Raw genomic sequence first — 21,987 nt, 5'->3', positions numbered from 1 at the left:
CATCATCATCATCATCATGATCACAGAATACTGAACTTTAATTCCAGGTGTTGAATGGTTGCATGGTGCCGTAATACCCATCGATTAAGAATATGTTGAAATTACATTCAAATCAAAAACTACTTCAGTTTTGAATAAAAAAGGTGTTTGTATGTGAAAAGAAACATTGTATTTGATTCATTAGCAACAAAATTATTATCTCTTAAAGGCTCAAATAGAAAACTCAAAAGTGATGCGAACAAATTATTACATTTGAGACCTTTATTTAGTTTTGCCCCTTGATACGCTGAAGAGATTTTTAAACAGATCAGTTAATTCTTGCTCACTTGCATCGTTTTCTCCCTCATGAATCCTCTGAACTAAAAAACTAAATAATATTATTTAATTAACTTACAAAAAGAGAACAAAATAATGACAAAAATACAGCCTACATCCATTTGTAGTAGCCTCCATATTTATCAAAAATTAGGTGGGCATGCTTTTCTATCCAAAGACAGTCTGCAATTTGGCTTGGAAATGGTCTTGAAATGTCTTGAGAAAGCAGTAACCATAAGTAGACAAATGTATAATGCAGTGGTTCTCAAACTATTTCATGTCAAGGACCCCTAAACAGGCACCCATTTGATTCCAAAAGCCAAAGCATATGAAACCCATAATCAAAATAGTCATATATTCTGTCACTGTGTTACCCCTTAGAGCACTGTCAAGAACCACTGCTCTACTGGATGGGGTAAATGTTATTCAAGATCATTTAAAACACTTTCTTTAAAACACAGCGTCTTCACACTTTTCTCCAACGTTTAAATCCTGAGTTTGCGCACTTCAACTTATAAGACTTTTCAAAATAAAAGCTGTATCAAGTAAATTATCCAGCGACGTGACAAATTTGATTATCTTTTTTGCCCTGAAGTTTGATTAATTACACAAACGACTACATAAAATCAGCGAAAACATGCTACCGACTAGTTTCTTTTACTATATCTTTAAGAGGTCTGCAAAGTTCCTACCCTGAGGAATTATTGTGAAAGCTGCACTGCACGCTGTTCCTGTCCGCGTTAAAAAATAACGGAAACACTTCCTGGGCTGCCCTGTGTAACCTCGACTGTCGTCCGGGGCCGCCTGTCTGCCGCTGCTCGGCTCGGAGACTCGGCGATGCTGCTGCAGAGATGGAGTTGAATCACAAAAACAACAAAGTGTCGAACAGAGTTTGAAACAAAGGGAGGGGGGTTAGCGTTAGTTCCTCAGCTGAACGGGTCGCTGGATGCCCTTTTTGTTGAAGAGGAATATACGAGGAGATTAAAATAACTGGGTTGAAAATGAAGCTGCTGAAGCCGAGCTGGGTGAGCCACAACGGTAAGCTTGTGCAGGAATCTGTTGGACCAAGTTGGGCTTTTGTTGTCGGAGGGGGGCGAATTGAATTGATAAGGAGGCATCATTGTGGTCGACACTTGTTTGACTTGTTTGTTGTCACTTAATATGCACTCACATACCAGACTTAATTCAACAACTCAGCACACACATGTGGCGTTTTTGTCATTCCCAGTGTCACTCCTCGCTGTTCCAAATGTAAGGTTATTAATGTTTGCTAACCGAAGCTAGCTAGCTAGTTAGCCCCCCTGGCTAGCTCGGATACCCTGACGGCTAACTTACCTGCCAAATGACCCATGTCAAAGTTATTGTCTCAGAGTGATTTCTTGTTCGATGTTTTAGTCCACAACGACATTTAAGCAAACAAGCATTTGTTTTGGACAGTGAACAACCTCGATGTTGAGCAAACGAAAAAGTGTTGGTGAAAGCTGTTAATTTGGAAAGTTAACCGTTAGGGAAATGGCCTGAATATAGGGTGAAGCCAACGATTACTGTCATTAGAGTTAACGTTAAGTAATTTGTTTCTAAGATTAGTCGTTTGGACTGCGAAGCATCATGCACATTTGTAAATAACAATCTCAACGTGCCAGAAATCCAAATGGGCAAGTGATATGTTCAGATACCTCCTTATCTTAACTAACGGCCCATAACTGACTGATTTACAGTGGGATGAAATGGAGACAGCAAGCAAATCATCACAGTTTAAAAGCTGCAACCAGCAGATTTTTGGTGTTTTTGTTGATAAATTGCTTTCAGTACTAATGCGCTGTGACACTCACTAGCAGGAGCTTACTTCGTTTTCCAGTGTGCACGAGTAAAATGTTCAAATTAAAGGATGAACCCCCCAAAGAAGCTATGAATCATTTAGTAGTTACATAGTGAGACATGCTCTTCACAGTTACTCAGAACCGAAGGGGACATCTTTAGATGTGTTGACAGTGTGACCAATACTCCAAAACTCAAAGATGCTCCATTTATATTCATGTTAAACAGAGAAAAGCAACAAATCCTCACATTTAAGAAGTTGGGACCAGTTTTCTTTTCTTCATCTTTTTTGCTTCATTGATTGGTCATTTTAGGTCTTCCTGAAACCACTTATCCCACAGCTCCAGGAGCATTATTAACTTGATAAATGGTTTATGAATATTCTTCTCATGTTCTTTTTTACTGTGACACCTACAGTGGCAACACTGCAACCTACAGTAGTTAGGTAAATGTAAGTTATATAACAACATACACAAGAACATGTGTTTTTTAATATTGTGTAATTTAGCTAAATCTTATTACAGGAAAAACTACAGGATGCATGTTAAGCTGTGGAAAATCACAGAACAATTAGGAAATGTTCAATCAGGCTAAAATTCTGTGTCTTGTGGAAATGTGCTCCATATAATCTTTCTCCCTTAAAACTCCCTTTTCTTTCTTCTGTTTTCAATTATTATTGGTTATTTATCTACAATTTCAGTTTACGGTATATGTTGGTCTATGTCTATGACTCAATTAAATATAATTAAATGTTGATTTATGTGTTGTTTTACAGGCAAACCTATATTTTCTGTTGACATCCACCCTGATGGGACAAAATTTGCAACTGGTGGGCAAGGTAAGACCAATACCATTGTTTCCATCCTCTGGCACTGAAACTGCTTCACTGTTCTGTGATGTTGTGCTGACATGTTGTGTTAGGATCCACATTTAGATGGTGTCTGTCCAGTGCTTGATGCCTTTCTGGGTCGGTGATATTTGACAGCATTGGTGTTTTTAAACACCTAGTTCTGACTCTGTATCACACCGTGCTAAATGTTCTCCTGCAGCCTCAGACTACAGATTTATTTTGCTGCCTAGAAAATGTTTCCTCATCTGTCACTACTCGGGTGGGGTTTTCAAATTAAAACACAAAGATGTCCTTATCATTCTGTCACGACACATAAAGTCAGATGTGGATGAGTTGTGCATTCTTTTAATGAGGGATTTGTTTTCAGGAGAGGATTCTGGCAAGGTGATGATCTGGAACATGGCGCCAGTCCTCAGAGAGGAAGACGAGAAGAATGAAAATATTCCCAAAATGCTTTGCCAGATGGACAATCACCTAGGTAACCAGTCCTATCTCTATTAGTTTGATCTAAATAAGCCTTGTTGATCAATTCACCCATGGGAACAGCTCTCCAAGTACTTTTAGGATACTGTTGCTTCTAAAGGTGTGTGAATTTTCAACTTGTGTTATTCACACACATACAGCTGCTGGAGGGTTTTGGGGAGTATTTCGCAACCCCCCAATATTTGCCGTTAACAGCCAGTGGAAGTCGGCCTATTCCTGTGCTAAGTAGGAAGGCAGATGTTGACTTATGTTATGGCGTTACTTGTCTTTATAACCAGCCGTCCAGCACAGCACAGACAGAAGCTGCCTACAGGCTGAATGCTATAAGAAAATCAATGGAACACCCATGAGACACATACAACAAGAAAATGGCATTGTTTTATTGATGTATTTTATTTCCAGCTGCCCACAGCAGCTCTTTATGCCTGTAAAGAGACCCAGGATCTCATAGTGAAACTGGTGGCCTTGATCAATTATAGATGAACAGAAGATAACAAATAGACGTAGTGAAAGATTTGTGTGGTTTGAGCCGCTTCTTATGAATATTACATTTCTGTAAGAGTGCCAGAGAAAAACTGTTTACCTGCAGCGCTACACACCACAAAAATTTGAGGGGATATATTCATATTCATAACAATTCATATTTACTCAGATGAGAATGTACCTGTTCTGTAAAATGACTACAGGAGTGCTGCCGTGTGCATTGAGACAACGTCTATAGAGCCAGCAGCTTAAAGGTTGGAGGAGACCTGCTCTGATGAAATAGTTATTCTCCGCAGACAACAACTGCTGCAGGAGAATGTGTTTGTACTCGTGTGATGGTGTTCCCTGGACAAACAGATTAAAATAACTTCATCTGTCCTGCACAACTACTGACAAGGGCATAGTGAGAGGACCAAATTAATGTACAAGCTTCCAGGTTTAATAATAGGAACATCTTGACGGTACTATTAATGCCCACCATAACAGACAGCCTGCTCAGCACAAATCCATACGAGTTATATTTATAACTTGAGTCAGCAGAAGTGTGTGTTTGTCTCTGCAGCGTGTGTGAACTGTGTGCGCTGGTCCAACAACGGGCTGTACCTGGCATCAGGAGGGGACGACAAGCTGGTCATGGTGTGGAAGAGAGCTGCGTATGTACACAGACGCACATAAAATGTGCAAATACACATGATGTATTTGTTGTTAAAGTCCAGTCTTGGTGATATAGACAGTAATGTTGTGTTTTTAGATCAATTTCCACAGATAATGTTCTAAATTCGAATGAAATCTTTAAGGTTTGTGCTGTTTGTGAACCTATTACTGGTGGGTGGTGCTGATTGATTTTGAAAACGTGTGTGTTGATAGATTCATTGGTCCGAGCACAGTGTTCGGGTCGAGCAGTAAGCTGGCCAACGTTGAGCAGTGGAGGTGTGTCACCATCCTGAGGAACCACACTGGAGGTAAGACACACACACACACACACACACACACACACTTCTAAAATCAAGCATTGTTTGCTTTCATGTCTACTAGCTCGCCATCTTCTTCTGCTCTGCCTTTGTTTTGCGTTGTAGCATATCTTGGCGTGTTACCACCTTTTAGATCAGTGGAACAGTGTGAAACCGTTGGCAGGAATATGTATCTGCGTGTTCGTGCATCCTCAAGTGCGTGCACGAGATAAACAAAACGGGGAGAGAACAGCGCTCTAGCTCTGCTAGAGGTCTAAAACGCCACAGGGAACCTTTTAACTAGTAACACATCTCTAGACTCAGGCAGTGATTTCTGTGTGTGTGTGTTTTTGTTTATAGATGTGATGGACGTGGCGTGGTCTCCTCATGACGTGTGGCTGGCCTCCTGCAGCGTGGACAATACCATTGTCATCTGGAACGCTCGCAAATTTCCAGGTAGGAGACACGGAAACCAGAGCTCAACCTGTCTGCAGCATCGCAGCTGAAACAAAAACAGAATGGAATTCAACACAAACATGCTGCTGCTGCACTTGACCACGTGTCATTTCATTCATCATAATTTAAAAGAAACTTTGCAGTAAAGCTCCGTTGTCAAAGGAATACCTGTGGGTAATAACCTTATTTATTATCTTGTTGAGAGTTGGATGAGATCGATACAATCTTGTGTTTGTATGCTAAATATGAAGCTAGTGCTAGCAACCGCTTAGCTTAGCATGAACAGAGCGGAGAACAAAGAGGGATTGCTCATATTTGAGAAGCTGGAGTTTGGGAATGTTTGGTAGTTGTGCTAACGATTAATTCATTGATTAAACATTTCAGCGCCAATATAGTGTTATTTCTTAAGAGCAAGACCATAACTGTCCTCTTTGCCATTAAGCACTATCCAGTAAGGTAACCTGTTGATAGAGCAGGAAGATGTTTCTCTTTTCAGCTCGTCATCATGTCTCTGTCTTCTTTGTGTCTCTCCAGAGATGGTGACATGTCTGCGAGGACACACTGGGTTAGTTAAAGGTCTGACGTGGGATCCAGTGGGGAAATACATCGCCTCCCAGGCCGACGACCACAGCCTCAAAGTGTGGAGGACGGTGGACTGGCAGATGGACGCCAACATCACTAAACCCTTCAGCGAGGTACAGAAACACTGTCAGCTGCGTTTGATGATGCTGTGGTGACGTTGTCATTGTTGGCAAGGAAGCATCTCCATTCGTTATGTGTTCTCACTCATTTATTCAAGTTTTTCCTTTGATTTGTCACATGTCCTTATTGTATGTGTTGCAGTGCGGCGGGACAACCCACGTCCTGCGTCTGTCGTGGTCTCCAGACGGTCAGTACCTGGTGTCGGCCCACGCCATGAACAACTCCGGTCCCACCGCTCAGATCGTGGAGAGAGATGGCTGGAAGACTAATATGGACTTCGTGGGCCACCGTAAAGCTGTCACTGTGGTGGTAAGGAGGTTTCAGCCACATGTTCAGCCTTTAAATGTATACTTCACCCAAAATCTGGCTGCCTACTGATGGATCGGCTTTCTTTCTCTGCAGAAATTCAACCCAAAGATCTTTAAGAAGAAGCAGAAGAACGGCAGCTCTCCAAAACCCGGCTGTCCGTACTGCTGCTGTGCTGTCGGCAGCAAAGACCGTTCGCTCTCCGTCTGGGTCAGTTCACGCTTTAGTTTGTTTCAAAGTGTAAAGAGAACAGTAGTACAGATAAGTCAGTCCTGGTGATGTGGGTTCCTCAGTCAAGTTGCACAATTGAACACAGCTGAATTGGGTTGTTCGTGATGCTTGTATCTGTTGTTTGTTCTCTTGAGTATGAACAGCTTCCACGGAGATAATCCATCTCAGTAAATATAATTACTTTCTACTTTGTCTTGAGTGATTAGTTTAATATTCAGAGAGACAAAACTGAAACCCTAAACCGATGCAGGTTCTTATGTCATTGTGATTACTAAAGCGAGGTAGCAGGAACAAACACCTGGCAAGCTGCCAATGTTTTTGCCGTTGGTGGTTTCATTAAAGCCACCCATCAATTTGTGTAACTTGTTTTAATGTCGAATTGTTTTTAAATGACTACTTGAAACTCCTTAACCCCATTTTAATTACTGTTAGTGAGGAAAGGCGTATGAAGGGATCCTAACAAAACTAACATTGTCTGTCCATTTCTCCTCTTCAGCTGACCTCTCTAAAGCGCCCCCTTGTGGTCATCCATGATCTGTTCGATAAATCGATTATGGACATTTCCTGGTGAGTTTCACACTGGCGTTATATGGCCTACCCAGTGTGCATTAGTGTCTGCCTCCCTGAGCTTGCCGGCCTTTATCGAAGACTGAGACGACAACTCACTTGATAATTGATCCTTCAAGTTCGAGAATGTTTAAAATATATTATTTTCATAGTTCATGGCTTACTAAAAAGAGTAATACCTGTTTGCAGTTCCAGGAATTCTGTTAGCAGGTCTTACAAATGTCTAGTATTTTTATAATCACAGCAGGGCTCAATGTTAAACTTTTTTGCAACTGGCCCCACTGGTTCAGTTGGTTTGAAGCTTACTGGCCCGAAGACAATTTTTACTGGCCCCCCATCCAAAAGTGATATATCAGTGTTACAACAAAACCAAATACTTATAAGTTATGTTATACTATTAACATGTTTAAATGGTTATTAAATACATCCTGGATCTAAAAAACTAAACTAAAATGTAATCACAGCTTTCTCTCCTGCTGACAGACATTTAATAAAAAAAAAAATGTACACAGAGCAGGTCGCCACGGTAGCGACCTGTCAATCACAAGGTAGTCCCGCCCGAAAGCATATGCTACATTATCGTCTATTTCCCCCTAAATAGGACCATAAATGCGGCTGAGACCATAAACTCATTATGAAAGTGTTTATTGAGGTAATAATTCAGCTGAGAAGTAGCAACATTTTACCATTATTTCTAAGGGAACTGGACTTCTTTTTGCAACCAGCGGACTCGCCCCCTGCTGGCCGTTAGAGAGAATGCAGTTTTAAGTTCCGTCTTCTGTTTGACTTTAGGACCCAGAGGTTGCCGCTGAGATTAGAGAAATAACACTCATCACGTAACCACAAATCTGGATTGTACAACGGTGTGCGCCATGAGCTGCAAAGCAACTGCAGGATGTTGAGTTTATAATTTGTTTATTTTAAATACTAATGTTATTGCGGGCCAGTGAGTTGCGAGTTCAACTGTCTTGTTACTTTTTACTGCCCCCGGGCCATCGGACCACCATTGTTGTCGAGCCCTGCACAGTCTATGGAGAAATATCTTTGTTTTAACTTCAGGGGAGTTTTTGTTGCAGTGCAACAGTTGGCCACTGGGAGGAGGCAGACTCTGCCACTCTTTGTCCAGTTCTATTCCATACTCTGTTATCCATGGTTTTACACTAATGAACAGGATTATAAGACCACTGTTACACCCTCCACATCTCTAAGTTAAATGTGTGTGTGTGTGTGTGTGTGTGTCAGGACTCTGACAGGTCTGGGGATGTTGGTGTGTTCGATGGATGGCACTGTGGCCTACCTGGACTTTTCACTGGATGAACTGGGGGACCCGCTGAACGAGGAGGAGAAGGTTAGACACACAGCATGGAATCACATCTGCAAGTAAAATTCTGAACAGAAGACCAGTTATTGAACTCCATAAACCAAAACAAATTACTCGTAGACTAAAACTAGATCCTGTTTTCACTCTTCACTGTCATTAACCTCGAGTCAGGCATTTCTTTTCTTTTTTTAAATTTTGCCAGTTTGAAAAACCTTATTGTTCATTAAGAACATTGGGGCTTCTTGATTATGCCTAAACATATCTCTGCATATCTCTGTCTTCTTCCAAGAAAACAACATAGCATTGTGTTAGTGACCAGACACAAGGGGTTATTTATATGAATTGACAAATATTAACCTCTGTTATCCAGTACTTTCTCGTGCTTAAAAGCTTAGAAAGCCTGTACTTTTTTAGCTGTTTTACTTATTGTGAAAAGCTGAAGGGAAAAGGAGGACAAGTCGTAGCAACAAGTTGTTAAAACCGAAGTCATGAGATTTTATGTTTACAAGCCCTAGTGGCTTGTGATTGGTCAGTGTCACCCAATAAAAAAGATACAACTAAACAACAGGGTTTTTTTTTTTGCTCTGCTTCAAACAAAAGAAAATTAAATAAAAATTGAGAATTAAATTATTAGTAAGTTTAAGAGCGTGTTTACACTCATGACCTTGTTACTCTAGCTTTTCTTTATACCTTTTTTTTTTTCTGGGGTTTCTGTCTTCTTTTTTTTTTTTTTTGTTCTTGTTGTCCTTCCTTTCATCGTTCTACATTACGCACCCACATCAAACTTCTCTCTCTTACTCTGACATGCAGAACAGCATCCACCAGAACATCTACGGTAAGAGTCTGGCTATAACCAGCACTGAGGCTCAGCTTTCCACCACCATCATCGAGAACCCTGAGATGCTCAAATACCAGCAGGAGAGACAGAACTCGGCCCAGGCCAACTCAGGACCGGGCAGCGTCGGGCCAGAATCCTCAGCTCCCAAACTCAACAGTATGATGAACGGAGAGTCTCTGGAGGACATCAGGAAGGTGGGACACTGATATAATATCCAACAAGCAGCGCAAAGTGTTAACCGCTGTCTTTCAAGACTAACACTGAATTCTGATGCGTTTGATAATTAATCATTGTTCATTTGTGTGTGGTTTTTATGCACATATTTACTCTTAAAATTACTTTAATTTCCTTTCAGGAAGATATAAAGTGACAGAACTGAGTTCAGAACTGAGTTCAGACCCTACAAGACAAAAAACAATATCTAGAAACTATTAACTGATTATATTTAGATATACAGACAATAGCTCCAGAGAATAGATACAGTGTATATAAAACAATTCAAGTCAAATAGAGGAGAGCAAATGATGTACACTAACTTGGAAACCGTACACTGTTAAACATCAGTGATGTATTAAATACATATTTATGATGTTTTCTACTTTTGAATTTTTCAGGGCTCCATTTTCAAAAGCTGTCAAAGCAAATACTTTTTATGATATTTTTGGAGCTTCAACTTCCTGGATGTGTTATTTTGTCGTCTTTCAGAACCTTCTGAAGAAGCAGGTGGAGACAAGAACTGCAGACGGCAGAAGACGAATCACACCGCTCTGTATCGCTCAGCTGGACACAGGGTAGGAAAACATGAAACACACAATTTCTGATTTTCATTGGTGGAGAGCTGAACTGATGACTGATGGCACAAACACCTCGCAGATTATGTTGAGATTCTACAGATAGTGGCTGGAAGATTGTTATATATTATATATGATATTTCTTCCAACATGAGTTTGATAGTATAAAAAACAAGATAATTAAAGCTGAATTTTTAGGGTAAATTACACACATCCAAGAATAAAAAAAAAAAATTGGTTTCAGGGCATCATCTGTAGATCTGAGGTTACAGTTGTGGTCAGAGGCAGATGGAAGTGAGCAGCATATGCTCTGCCTAAAAAAAGCAAGTTTGTCTTGGTGATGACGGTGCATCATTTGATCAGAGCTGAGAGAGACTGGATCACAGACCCAAGACCGGATCCTACAATATCTGATTCCCTACTAGAAACCGAGAGGACTTGTGAAGACCTCTACTTGAGTCAAAAATAACCCCCAACTTGCGTTCCTGGCGGCAGCAGCAGCAGTAGTAGCACTAGAAGCAGTAGTTCTGTATTCAGTGGACCACTGTCCATCTTTCTCTACAGGGATTTCTCGCCGGCTCTGTTCAACAGCGCTCCCATCCTGCCCTCAGGCTCCTCCATGTCCAACCAGCTCACCCCTCAGCTCAGCTCAGACTCCAGCCCAGGACAAGCCTCTTCTCTGGGGCTTAAGCCCAGCCACGACCTTCATGCTCACCTCGCCTCCAGCCAGCAGTGCCGGCAAGGGCCTGGAGGACAACAAGGATGGGTACAACCTGAAAGAAAATGTTTTTTACTTCCTAACCAGATATCTCTCTCCGAACACTCCCACTCTGCCCCCTTCCTCCTCTTCATTTTTCTTCTTTTACCCTTCAGCCATCGCCCTTGATCTTCCCGCTCCCTCCCCCTCGTCTCTTTCTTATTGTCTGGTTTCCTTATGTTCCAGTGTGAAGTCGTGTCTGCTGCTCACTTCTGCCTCCAAGATCGAGCCAATGAAAGCTCTGGACTCCAGGTTCACAGAGAGGTCAAAGGCCACACCGGGGGTAACAGTCGTCCTCTCCTCCACCGCTGGAATCATGCCTCTCGACAGGTGATTGACTCAATGGAAGTGAAGTAGATAAGTTCCAAAGCTCCAGCACTGTCCCTAAAATTCATTTAGAATTTTCTGTTCATCCAGCAGGCCCAAAGAAGGCATCTCCGCCCTGAAAGATGTAAAAACAAAAGAAGAGACCAGCAGCGACAGCGAGGACAAGATGGCCGCCATCAACAAAAACCTGTCGTTCAGCAAGAGGAAACCCGAGCTGCTGATGGATGGAGGAGAGGTGGTGGAGAAGAGGAAGAAGGGACGGCCGAGGAAAGACAAGATTGTCACTCCCATCACCCAACCCTTCACTCAGGTAGTGAGATGGAGGGAAAAGATGAATGGATAGATGGAGTTCTCCGTGGATAGATGGAGTTCTCCGTGGCCCTTCATTCCTTGTCAAAAAAACATTTTACATATTTAGATATTTATTAACTCTGTAGTTACAGATAGTCAGTCAAAGCCTCTTCATTTCATACCATACAGTATTTTAAAAGTTGCAGTAAACAGTAGTGTTAAAAAGATCTTGTAAAATCTCCTTTTGTGCCGATGTTATTGGAATAAATGTGGCGCATTAGAGAGTTAAATTAGTGTTCCTGTCCTTCCTCTTCCTGTCAGATAACCCCTCCAGCAGAGCGGGAGCCCAGTAGGGTGGCAGCTCCTTCAGTTCCTGTAGCTGCTCTCAAACTACCAACACCAAATATAAAGAAGGCCTTCAGTCTGCAGGTAAAAACACTGACTGTGTGGGTACTTGTACTTCCTACACACCCGGAACAAGATTTGAACCAACAGAGTGAGGACATTTTGGTCCTCACAACTTCAAGGGGCTGTTAGGTTAAGGACAGGGTTATGGTCAGCATTTTAGTTGTGATGGCTAAGGTTACGGTAAGGTTCCAGATTTTCGGATCTAAATTTTTAGATGTGAACATACATTGATTTTATTATAGACCTCATTATCAGTCATTGAAGACTTGTTTCTTACAACCCTAAAAAACTATAAAAATATGTTTGTGTGTAGGTGAGCATGGACCCGTCAATGTTCCTGGAGGTGGAGAACGAGGTGTCTGTTGTAGCGGGTTCGAAGCTCAGCCAGCTGCGATGCTCCAGAGACGGACGAGACTGGAACACACTGCTGCCCAGCTCAGTGCTCACTGCTGCAGGGAGCAGGTAGGACGCTCAGCTGAGATGATGTGTTGCAGCTTGTCTTTTATGCTTCAATTTATTTACATTTCATATCATCAATTCAAGTTCAAGTTTAGAGATGTGTATAAAAATAAATGCATCAACAACAGTAAATGAGTTGTTCCCGCTCTTCCTCTTCCTTAGCGACGTCCTCGCCGTCGCCTGTCAGGACAGGATGTTGTCAGTGTTCTCTTGCTGTGGGCGGCGGCTTCTTCCGGCCATTCAGTTGGCCACGCCTGTGTCGGCTCTGCACTGCTCTGCACACTTTGTCATGGTTCTGACTGCTGGAGCGACGCTGTCGGTCTGGTCAGTGGTCATATATGTAGTTTGAAATGTCATGTGGTGGAGTTGATCTGTATTTCTTAGGGATGTTTCCAGGGTTGTTTTTGAGTTTGTATATTTTTATTTTATATTTCCCACACAGGTAGACTGATTGCAAACACATTTATTTGTAAGAATTGTGGTTCAAATTACTTAAATTACAGAGAAATTGATATATTGAGACATGTATTGGTTTATGTTGATGTAGATGTTCTGTTACAGACGGATTTCCTTCTGTACTGTAGCAGTTTCAGTCAAATATGTTGAATTATACAAGCGCAATAAAGTGTTTGCTGACATTATCTGTCATTAAAACGGTTTGTTGATTTTGTGTATGTGCAGGGATGTTCAGAAACAGAAGGCTCTGGTGAAGAACGAGTCTCTGCTGACCATTTTATCTGGTGAGACACTGCAGCATGTGATGACACAGGAATAGTTCTACATTTTGGGAAATGCACTTATCTGCTTTCTTTTCTAGAAGAAGGTGAGAAGATCAGTCTTACGTGATTGCAACTGGAGTCAGTAAATTAGACGAAATAGTTTCAGCACATAACTCCCCCTAAAAGTAGGAATTTGTTTTGTATTTTAGTAAAAGTTGGTATGAGATTTAAATGTAATACATTTCTTTTGTCAAATTCAGTGAATACCTCGTCAAGGTCCGCTATCTGTTCGCTCTGTGTGCGCAGAAAAAAAATACGGTGTTTGTAACTCAAACAGACTGAGCCACACAACAATATTCAAGCCATGATTTGTGCGTCAGGTAGCGTTTAATGACTTGCCAACGGACATTCAGCTTACTTTCTAGTTCACCAAGACATGAGAGCTGTGAGTATCGCTGTATCGTTGTTTGTTCTATATCATGGTATTTGTCGTGTTGCTGGATTTCTCCAGAGTCGCATACCCCTCCTTTTTATGAGTTAAATAAACAATATTCACCGTGTTGATTAGAGCTGTAAGAAGGTGCATTTATAATCTTTAGACAGAACCAGGCCGGCTGTTTTCCCCCACAGTGCACTGTGCTAAGCTAGGCTAACCACATCCTGACTCAAGCTCTGTACTAAACACACAGGCATGAGATTGATATCCATCTCTCACTCGTGGGAAACAAAGCAAATATTTTTATTTTTATTTATTTCCTAAAGTGTTGAACTATTCATTTAAAAGTACAGTAACACTTGGTTTATTGGAATGTTCTTCTCAGGCTTGTTTTCTTCATGAAGAAAATAAAAGATCTTGAAAAGATTTTTTTATTTCATCCTCTCATGAAGATGTTTCAGGATGAATCGAGTCAAACATCTTTGTGTTTGTAGGTGCTGACACCACAGTGTCTCAGTCTCTGCTGACTCAGCAGGGAGTTCCAGTCATTGGACTCTCCAATGGGAAGTCCTACTGCTTCAGCTCCTCACTGGAGACATGGTGAGAAACTAAAGGGTGGAGACACAGTATGACCAAGAACACATCAGCTGCTGCTCTTAACACTGATGATGAGTTTGGTTCTTAAAGTGAGGACACTGACTGAATGATTTCCATTATAAACTAAATTAAGAATCTGTCTCTGGCAGGACTCTGATAGCAGATAAAGGAGACTCTCTGGTCCAGTGTGCTGACTTCAGAAGCTGCCTACCTACCCAAGATGCACCTGTGTCCTCAGGGCCGCTGGCTGTCATGCAGGGACGCAACCTGAAGTACGACAGTAATATTTAATCTCTTAACACCTATGCTTAACACCAGTGTCTCTTACTCCAGATATAATGTAAAAAGGAAGTAAAGAAAAGGTCTCTCTGGTCCCCACAGTGCTGGTCGGCTGGCGTCCCGCCTGTCCTCCACCCCTCACCACCTGCAGCAGAGCATGACCTTGGCCTTCCTGGAGAATCAGCTGGCATCTGCTCTGACTCTGCAGTCGGCACAGGAGTATCGCTACTGGCTGCTCATCTACGCCCGATTCCTTGTCAATGAAGGTACTAAACTATCAATGCAGTGGTGCAACTGCTAAAATGTCACCCTATCATTAATCTCACTGATATTATCAGCGAGTTACTAATGATTTTCACTCGTGCACTATTAGAGCACCTTAATTCAGGTGGCTAGCTCCCTCTCCTCATTCTTCAAAGGACATCCACTTAAAAGGTGCTGTTATAAGAGCAGCATAGCTACTTTAATGAATAGGGCAGTGCGTAATGTGTAGTTGTAGTGTGTGGCTGAGGGTAAGAGAGCAAGCGTTAGGGCTGCACAATTAATCGAATATTGATCGCAATTACGATTTTAGCTTCACACAATTAAATGAACACGATCGATGGCGATATCGCCGTTTAAAATGGAAACCGCTGCTGCATATCAAATCAAGCGCTTCCTAAACTTACAGCCAAGGGGCCAATTTGACTGCGGGTGCACCCTCCTGCTGCTACAGTCCAGAGTAGACAGCAAAGTCCACGAGTCCGCATGTGTCCGCTACGCAACTGCTGCCGGAGCTGGTCGCGGCACTTCTAGTCAATGCTTGGGAGTCCATCAGACGCAGTGAGTCCCTGAAGTGTGCCAGATGAAGGTCTCGGCTCAGCTCCTGTAGAATACACATGTCATGTTTTGGATGGAAGCTGCATCGAGCTGCATAGAGCACATCAAAGTGGGCAGGAAGTCAGACACAGAACGGCATATACCCAGTCAATTTTCAAAATAAAACACTGTGCATACTCCCGATCATAAATCGAACGAAAACACAGTTAAAACAGACAAAAATGAACCATTTATGTACATTGCCTACTTAATCACAGAAGAAGCGCAAAAAGCACTGACTGATTACCAGATCAACAAAATCTAAACATGTCAGCAAAATCAGGCAGGCAAAACGCTCTGATTCTGAAATGCTCCCTGTGGGAGATGCAGCCGTGCAGACGACAAACAAAACCTAGCAAGCTGCGCTAAGTGACAGTGAAAGCAAGCAGAGTAAGAGATTAGCAGGAAGTTGTCAGTCTGGCGATAAATGTACAGTGTATGTTACAGTGTTGGTTAATAAACACCGCAGCTTCTTAAGACCATGAAAAGTTTGTCTGTTGAAACTGCTGGTAAAGTGAAGGGGGTTAGCAAACATCTCCCATCTTTCATCATCTTGCATATGTTTGTGTGTGTCCCTTCAGGCTCAGAGTATCGACTCAGAGAACTCTGTAAGGAGCTGCTGGGCCCCGTCCACAAATCAGCGAGTACAGCCTGGGAGCCCAACACTCTGGTACGACAACAACACTCTGCTAGTTGGATTTGTTTCATCTACACTTACAAATGTCCAGATTGTTCTCAGATAGTTTGCCTTCCACACATATACAAATCAAATGTCTTTTTCTTCCATCTGTCAACAGCTGTTTTCTCTCCCATTGCTCTGTCTCTGATCTCTAAATTTAAATTTGATCGACAGTCATTAGCACCTGTACTCTCTAATCTGATGTACGCATATATAGCAATGTCCCGATCAAACTTCATTAATATCTGCTGACACAGATCCTTACACTTACCTTAATGTTTATTATTTACACTTTTAAAAATAGTAGCTGTAGCTGCTGTAGTTTAAAATCTTAAATTATTGATATGACATGAATGCGATCAGCTCGTTTAACTAGAGAAGAGGTATCGCTCTGTTGGAGCTGAGAGATTTACTTTGGCGAGCAACTGACTTCATCTTCATCAACAGAAATCATCTATTTTTCTATAAAACATCAGAAAATAGTGATAAAGACCATCGCGATTCCCAAATCCTGAAATGACATCTTCTTTGTCTTGTTTTTTTTTTTTTTTGTCCAACCATCTGTTCAGATTTCGAAGATATTCAATTTACATCGAAACGCTATCGAAGAAAGCAGAAAATCCTCCCATTGGAGAGTCTGAAAGAAGAAATTATTTGGCAACTAAAGAATAATTACTAAACAATTCATTGATTATCAAAATTGTTATTTATTAACTTGATGTTGATCAATTAATCAAATAATTCTGCACTACCTCATTCTTACACCTACTGCAAGAAATGCTGACTCGTATTAGGCATCTAATCATTTCCCGGCTGTTTACATGTCACTGGTCCGTCGTTTTGTGAACACTGTTTAGACCTGTGCAAACAAAGCTAATAGCTAATGACTTAGCCTGGGCTAGCACTTAACTAGGGTTGAGTGTCGTGTCAATTTTATTGACTCTGATTCTACTTATCAGATCCGGTTCTTATTGAATCTCAGTTCTGGTTCGAGCCCCTTCACTACAAATCTTGTCACAGCTCTGTGACATTCATCTACTTTGTCCTTGCTCTTCTTCCCCTTTATGGCTAAAGTGAAAGGAGTTTCTGTACCAGAGGCGTGTCTCTGGGGACTCCTATCTAAAAATAAAAAATTGAGAGACGTTGGTATTGTTGGTGTTACCTGTATCTGGGGCGTCACTGTAGCTGGGAGAGCGCGACACGTTGAACACGGTGACTTCCTTCAGATTCATGGCGTGTTGAAGTAAACGCTTCGTCATATTGGAGCTGCTTCCTCTCTTGCAGAACAGAACAGAAGTACTCTCTCCTCGCGTGCTTCGTTGATGTACTGCGTAACAAATGACATGACGTTAGGTCAGCGTAGGAGGTCCTGGCAGACAAGTGCAGCTTCCATGTACTGTAAACGCTGTTGACGATTGAAGGGGATGATCAGCGATTGGTTTTTCATGCGTCAATATTAACTAACTCACTAGCAGAACTAAGATGACATAAAAAGTCTCTAGAATCCGTACCCCACTGCAGTGTTTCCCATTCACTGATTTATTTGTGGCAACACAACACACCTCAACATCAACTCTGACAGCCATAATAAATAGAATAATTAAATCATAATTCATTGTGAAGCTGCCCGCACTGCATAGATTCACTCAGCACCTCCCTTTGCTCGCTCCCTCTCACAAACGGAAACGGAGCCGTGTGTTTATAGAAAAACTAATGCATTAAGTTAACTCTAGGAAGTCAGTCTATCTATTTTCTTAACACAACGCTGTCAATTTCGGAGACACACCACCACCAAATAAGTTATAAGCAGGCATGTAAGGAGCCTGGCTAATAAGTATAGCTATGTTTACGTTAGAATACAGCTGGGTTGTCGAGGTTAGCACGCTATACATAGCTGCTGTTCAATATCGACTGCACCCCCCACCCATGTGCGACGGCAGAGTTGCACAGTAATTATGTGGGAAACACTGTACTGTGCATTTACAAAGCTAATAAGCTTTTTCTTCCATGCAGGCCTTTCACTGGCACAAAACCGCCCCTTGGCGATCAGATCGCCAATCGTTGATCTCAAGTAGCCATGATTAGACGATATGAAAATAAAGATAGCCCAACCCCAGTACAGATTCCAACTTGGACCTGGTTGTCGATACCCTACACATAACTTGTGCATATTTGTTGCTAACTATTTGTCTTCTTCGTTTTGTGTGTTCAGGGTCTACGTAAGCGGGAGCTACTGCAGGAGGTTTTACCCGTCATCGGTGAAAACCTGCGGTTCCAGAGACTGTTCACTGAATACCAGGACCAGCTGGAGCTGCTGCGTAACAAATAACACACGGCTATAGACGTACACGGAGACACACAGACTGACACAAACACATGGACTCATCATGAAACCTGTTTGGCTTGTCCCGGTTCTGGTAAACGCTGACTGGGAAGCTTGATATGCAGTTCTGGCTGAAAACCCCACCCTGGTGTTTTGTGATAACAGCCTTTAATAACAGCCGGTCTGCAGCTTTTCAAGCTCGGGGACTTTTCAGTGCTGTCGCCCACTGGGAATGAGTGGGTGCTCAGTTTTTTTTCTAATCACAATCTTAGTTTGAACAGTTGTCTTTTCTTTTTCTCCTCTGCTAAATGTGTTTTTGACCTATGCACCTCTGTCCTGTACTCCTAATCATGGACTTAAAAAGATTAACTTAAGAGAGACAGTGATAGAAAGGTCGCAGGTTTGATTCCTGCCCCATGCGGCTTCAGCAGCAGTGTGTCCCATTGAGTCTTTTCCTCCTCAGAGAGAAACAGGCAGGGGTGAGATGCTCGTAAAAGAAAAATATGAATCCGAATGGGTGTAAATGAGCAATATGCTTGTACCAAAGTGTTGCCTTCAAGTGTAGAAATAACCACAAACCTGTGTCTGCAAGGTGAGAGGAATCATGGAACTCCAGAGAGGTTCAACCAGGTTATAAAGGCTGAATCTGAGTGCACTGGCTGTCTTCAAAAGCAGCAGTGCCAATACCAAAATGTGAAGTCACAGCGACAAAGATTATTAAAATATAGACCACTGCTGGAAATTAGGATGAACCTCTGGGAAATGGAGACAAAAGGGATTTCAGATATTTAAGTCAACTTGGAGGTAATTCTAACCTGCTAAAGCATTCACATGCAATTCAAAGAGCTTTTAAAGCAGTTCAGATATTATGAGAAGCACAGCAGCCGAATTTATATTGTGACTGAATTTAAACAAACAAACAAACGACTCAGCCAACATGCACACAAAGCCAAATAAATAATTAATAAGTAAGAAAACGAAATGGCACTTAAGTCGGATTATCAGGTTATCGCAACGCAGGAGCACCTTGTGCACTAGTGTGGGTGAGTCACATCTTGATCTGCAACTATTTTAGACATCACTACAAGCTGTCGATACCTGACGCCATTTCTACTGATGTTTTTGTTACCAATTAAGATTCAAAACGAATCCATTTTTTTACCTGATCTTCATCAGCACCTCTAACATCTAGACCATCAAATATTTTGAAGCTGTTTTGTCAACCAAGGACTTAAAATAATGTGTGTACTTAAAAAGTCACGTTTGTATTGTGAATTAATTTAGAAGCCAACTCCGTTTTCAGGCAGGTCTTAACCTTCATCATGACATCACAGATTATATCCTATTTACTCTATATCCTATTGTCTCCTGTCTCTCTGCAGGTGTTCAAGAAAACACTCAGAAAGGCAGAAAAGCAGAATTATTTTCTTCTAAATACTCTGATATGAGACTCTGAGACCTTTTCGACCTCTTTTACTGTAAACTTGTGCCCCAGTCACATCCAAACACGTGTATTGTAAATATCCGTAGCAGCCGTGCTGGGCTTCTGTATATCCTACTGGTCTTCAAGGTAATATTATGTGCATCAAACAGGCCTCTGAGGTGATCAAAGACAAAATTCTCTCTTATTTGTTATAGTTTGACAAACCATCAACTCTGCTCACAGCAGCTTTTTTTTACGCATTAAATCTGACAAAAATGTTTTGTGGTTTGTTAAACGTGCGATTGTAGGATCGTCTTATTCTTGAAATTATGTGAACATTTCATCAGACCAGGCTGTGATCAGAGGACCAGTGGAGAAATGATATATATATATATATATAAATATATAAAATATATATATATTTGGTCTGTTTCACTTTTTGTCTCTTTTGTAAATAACCAGATTCACCTGACTTGCTTATGTTTATCTCTGTTGCTGGGCAAAAACCACTGCAAAGACATCAGTTTTTCAGACTGGGGGAGGGGGGGCACCCATTAACTTGACATTTTTACAGGTTTTAAGGGCCCAAAGGTCATGAAACTCAAAATCACCTCAATGAACTTCACTTCCAGAAAAAGTACTCCTGTTTAGCCTTATTGTCTACAGCTGCAGCAGCAGCAGCAGCAGCAGCAGCAATGTACTCCTCTGCCAATTCATTGTGTTCCTATAAAAGGAGAGTGTGAGCGTTAAAGCTTGTTTACTGCTGTATTTCCCTGCACAGAGTGGAGAGCAGCACTGAGGCCGACAGAGACGAGTCCAGAGGAAGAATTAATCCTCTTTCTTTACTAATCTGTACAGCATTTCTTTCTTTGTTTCATTTCTTGTTTTGTTTTTGCTGTTAGTCATTTATAAATGTTTGTACAAGGCAATTTTTTTTTTGTTTCAGTTTTCTATAAGAAAAAAAAATGGGCGGGAGGAGTGGAAATTTTGTTTTTGAAAATAGAAAGTGGAAAAATAAACAAATGAGGAACAGTTGGGTTTTGGTCATTTCCTGTGTCATCACTGTGTAGGTGAATGAGAGACGGCAAATGCTGGCTGAATGCCTTGTTAAAGAGAATTGTTTTTATGTTGGAAAAAACAAAGTATGTTCATGGCTGCCGAGTGAATATATTAGCAAATATTACCTTATTCCAGTACAGAGACCGCAAAGATATGTTTGTTATTGAGATGCAATTTCCCCATTATATAGTTTGTCTGCTGGACAGCACTGACAACAGTGAACATAAACAACTTTACATAGCACCTTTCATGCACAAGTGCAGCTCAAAGTGTTTTACAAAACACAACAGTTAAAATATTTCAGTTCATTATATATTTATTTCCTGGTAACAGTTCTTTAACATTTAGGGCAACCTTATTAAAAATGAAAGGAAAATCAGTCGAGATATCGTAATCAGATGGTTTCAAACTCTCAAATATGGATGTCATGTTGGTCTCAAAGTCCAGTATCCTTCAGACTCTAGCTTAGTTCCAAAGGGGTAGTTGTAACACATTGTAAAATAAGTCATATTAACCCACTGTATGTCAAGTAAAAGCCTAGGCTACCTCATAGTAATTACTTTACTGCTAACCAGTGTTTTTATATGGTTCAAATTATTTTAGATGTCAGGCATCCTCTGCTCTATTATCTGTTCTAACTTCATAAAATTGCTTTTCACAAGTGAACTAGTCATTCTCTTTGGTTTTACTGGGTCTTATACAATCAACTACTTTAACTCCACTTCCACTATATAGACAAACTGAAATTGAAAGGAACTATACTTTTGCAGACTTAGGCCTATATAACATTCACACTTTCTGTTAAAGACATATAAAACACACATTATTTTACACAAAGAAAGTTGACCTATGTTAATTGATGATTTGTTTATACTAGAACAAATCCATTTCTTTTAATACACCCTTTGTGAATGTATTTTTCCATTTAAATTTAGTGAAATATGTTCACTTTCTAACAAACGTAGTCAACACAGACAAACAAGCTGCTTACATTGGGCCATGTGGCTTGGAACGTCACTGAACACAGTGTTTTGCCCCCGATGTTGCAGCCATGATAAAATCTTGTATGCCCGCTAGCCACAACTATATTAGCATAGTTTGTTAGTGTTAATTGTTACTCAATAACCTAGAGATGAAATCTATGTATGTTTAAATTTGTAGTAATTTAAACTTCAGACACCAGAAGAAAAATACTGTACATCCAAAAAGTTACGTTCATACCTCAAAATAAGTATTTTGTTAAAAACTTCTGCTGAGGTGA

The 21,987-nt window shown here is 41.1% G+C and overlaps 1 protein-coding gene across 1 annotated transcript; it reads left to right on the top strand.

Moving 5' to 3' along the window:
* The first annotated feature begins 1,316 nt into the window (after positions 1-1,316).
* LOC119891874 (protein HIRA) lies at positions 1,317-20,089 on the top strand. The gene is given in 26 exon segments (XM_038703831.1): positions 1,317-1,353; positions 2,909-2,971; positions 3,351-3,461; positions 4,512-4,602; positions 4,817-4,911; positions 5,260-5,355; positions 5,890-6,050; positions 6,199-6,366; positions 6,460-6,573; positions 7,091-7,161; positions 8,404-8,509; positions 9,293-9,514; positions 10,026-10,111; positions 10,676-10,817; positions 10,819-10,877; positions 11,055-11,198; positions 11,286-11,505; positions 11,808-11,915; positions 12,208-12,356; positions 12,516-12,677; positions 13,035-13,093; positions 14,003-14,108; positions 14,255-14,377; positions 14,487-14,650; positions 15,824-15,912; positions 18,134-20,089. Coding segments are annotated over 26 exon segments (3,063 nt in total). The 3' UTR covers positions 18,251-20,089.
* The last annotated feature ends 1,898 nt before the right edge of the window (positions 20,090-21,987 follow it).

Source organism: Micropterus salmoides, unplaced genomic scaffold (genome assembly GCF_014851395.1).
Source record: "Micropterus salmoides isolate LMB-PRFRI ecotype aquatic unplaced genomic scaffold, ASM1485139v1 Ms_hic_scaffold_7, whole genome shotgun sequence".
In the NCBI taxonomy this organism is placed as follows: Eukaryota; Metazoa; Chordata; class Actinopteri; order Centrarchiformes; family Centrarchidae; genus Micropterus; species Micropterus salmoides.
The sequence above is the reverse complement of the archived record's forward strand: the minus strand, read 5'-3'. Positions and strand labels throughout refer to the sequence as shown.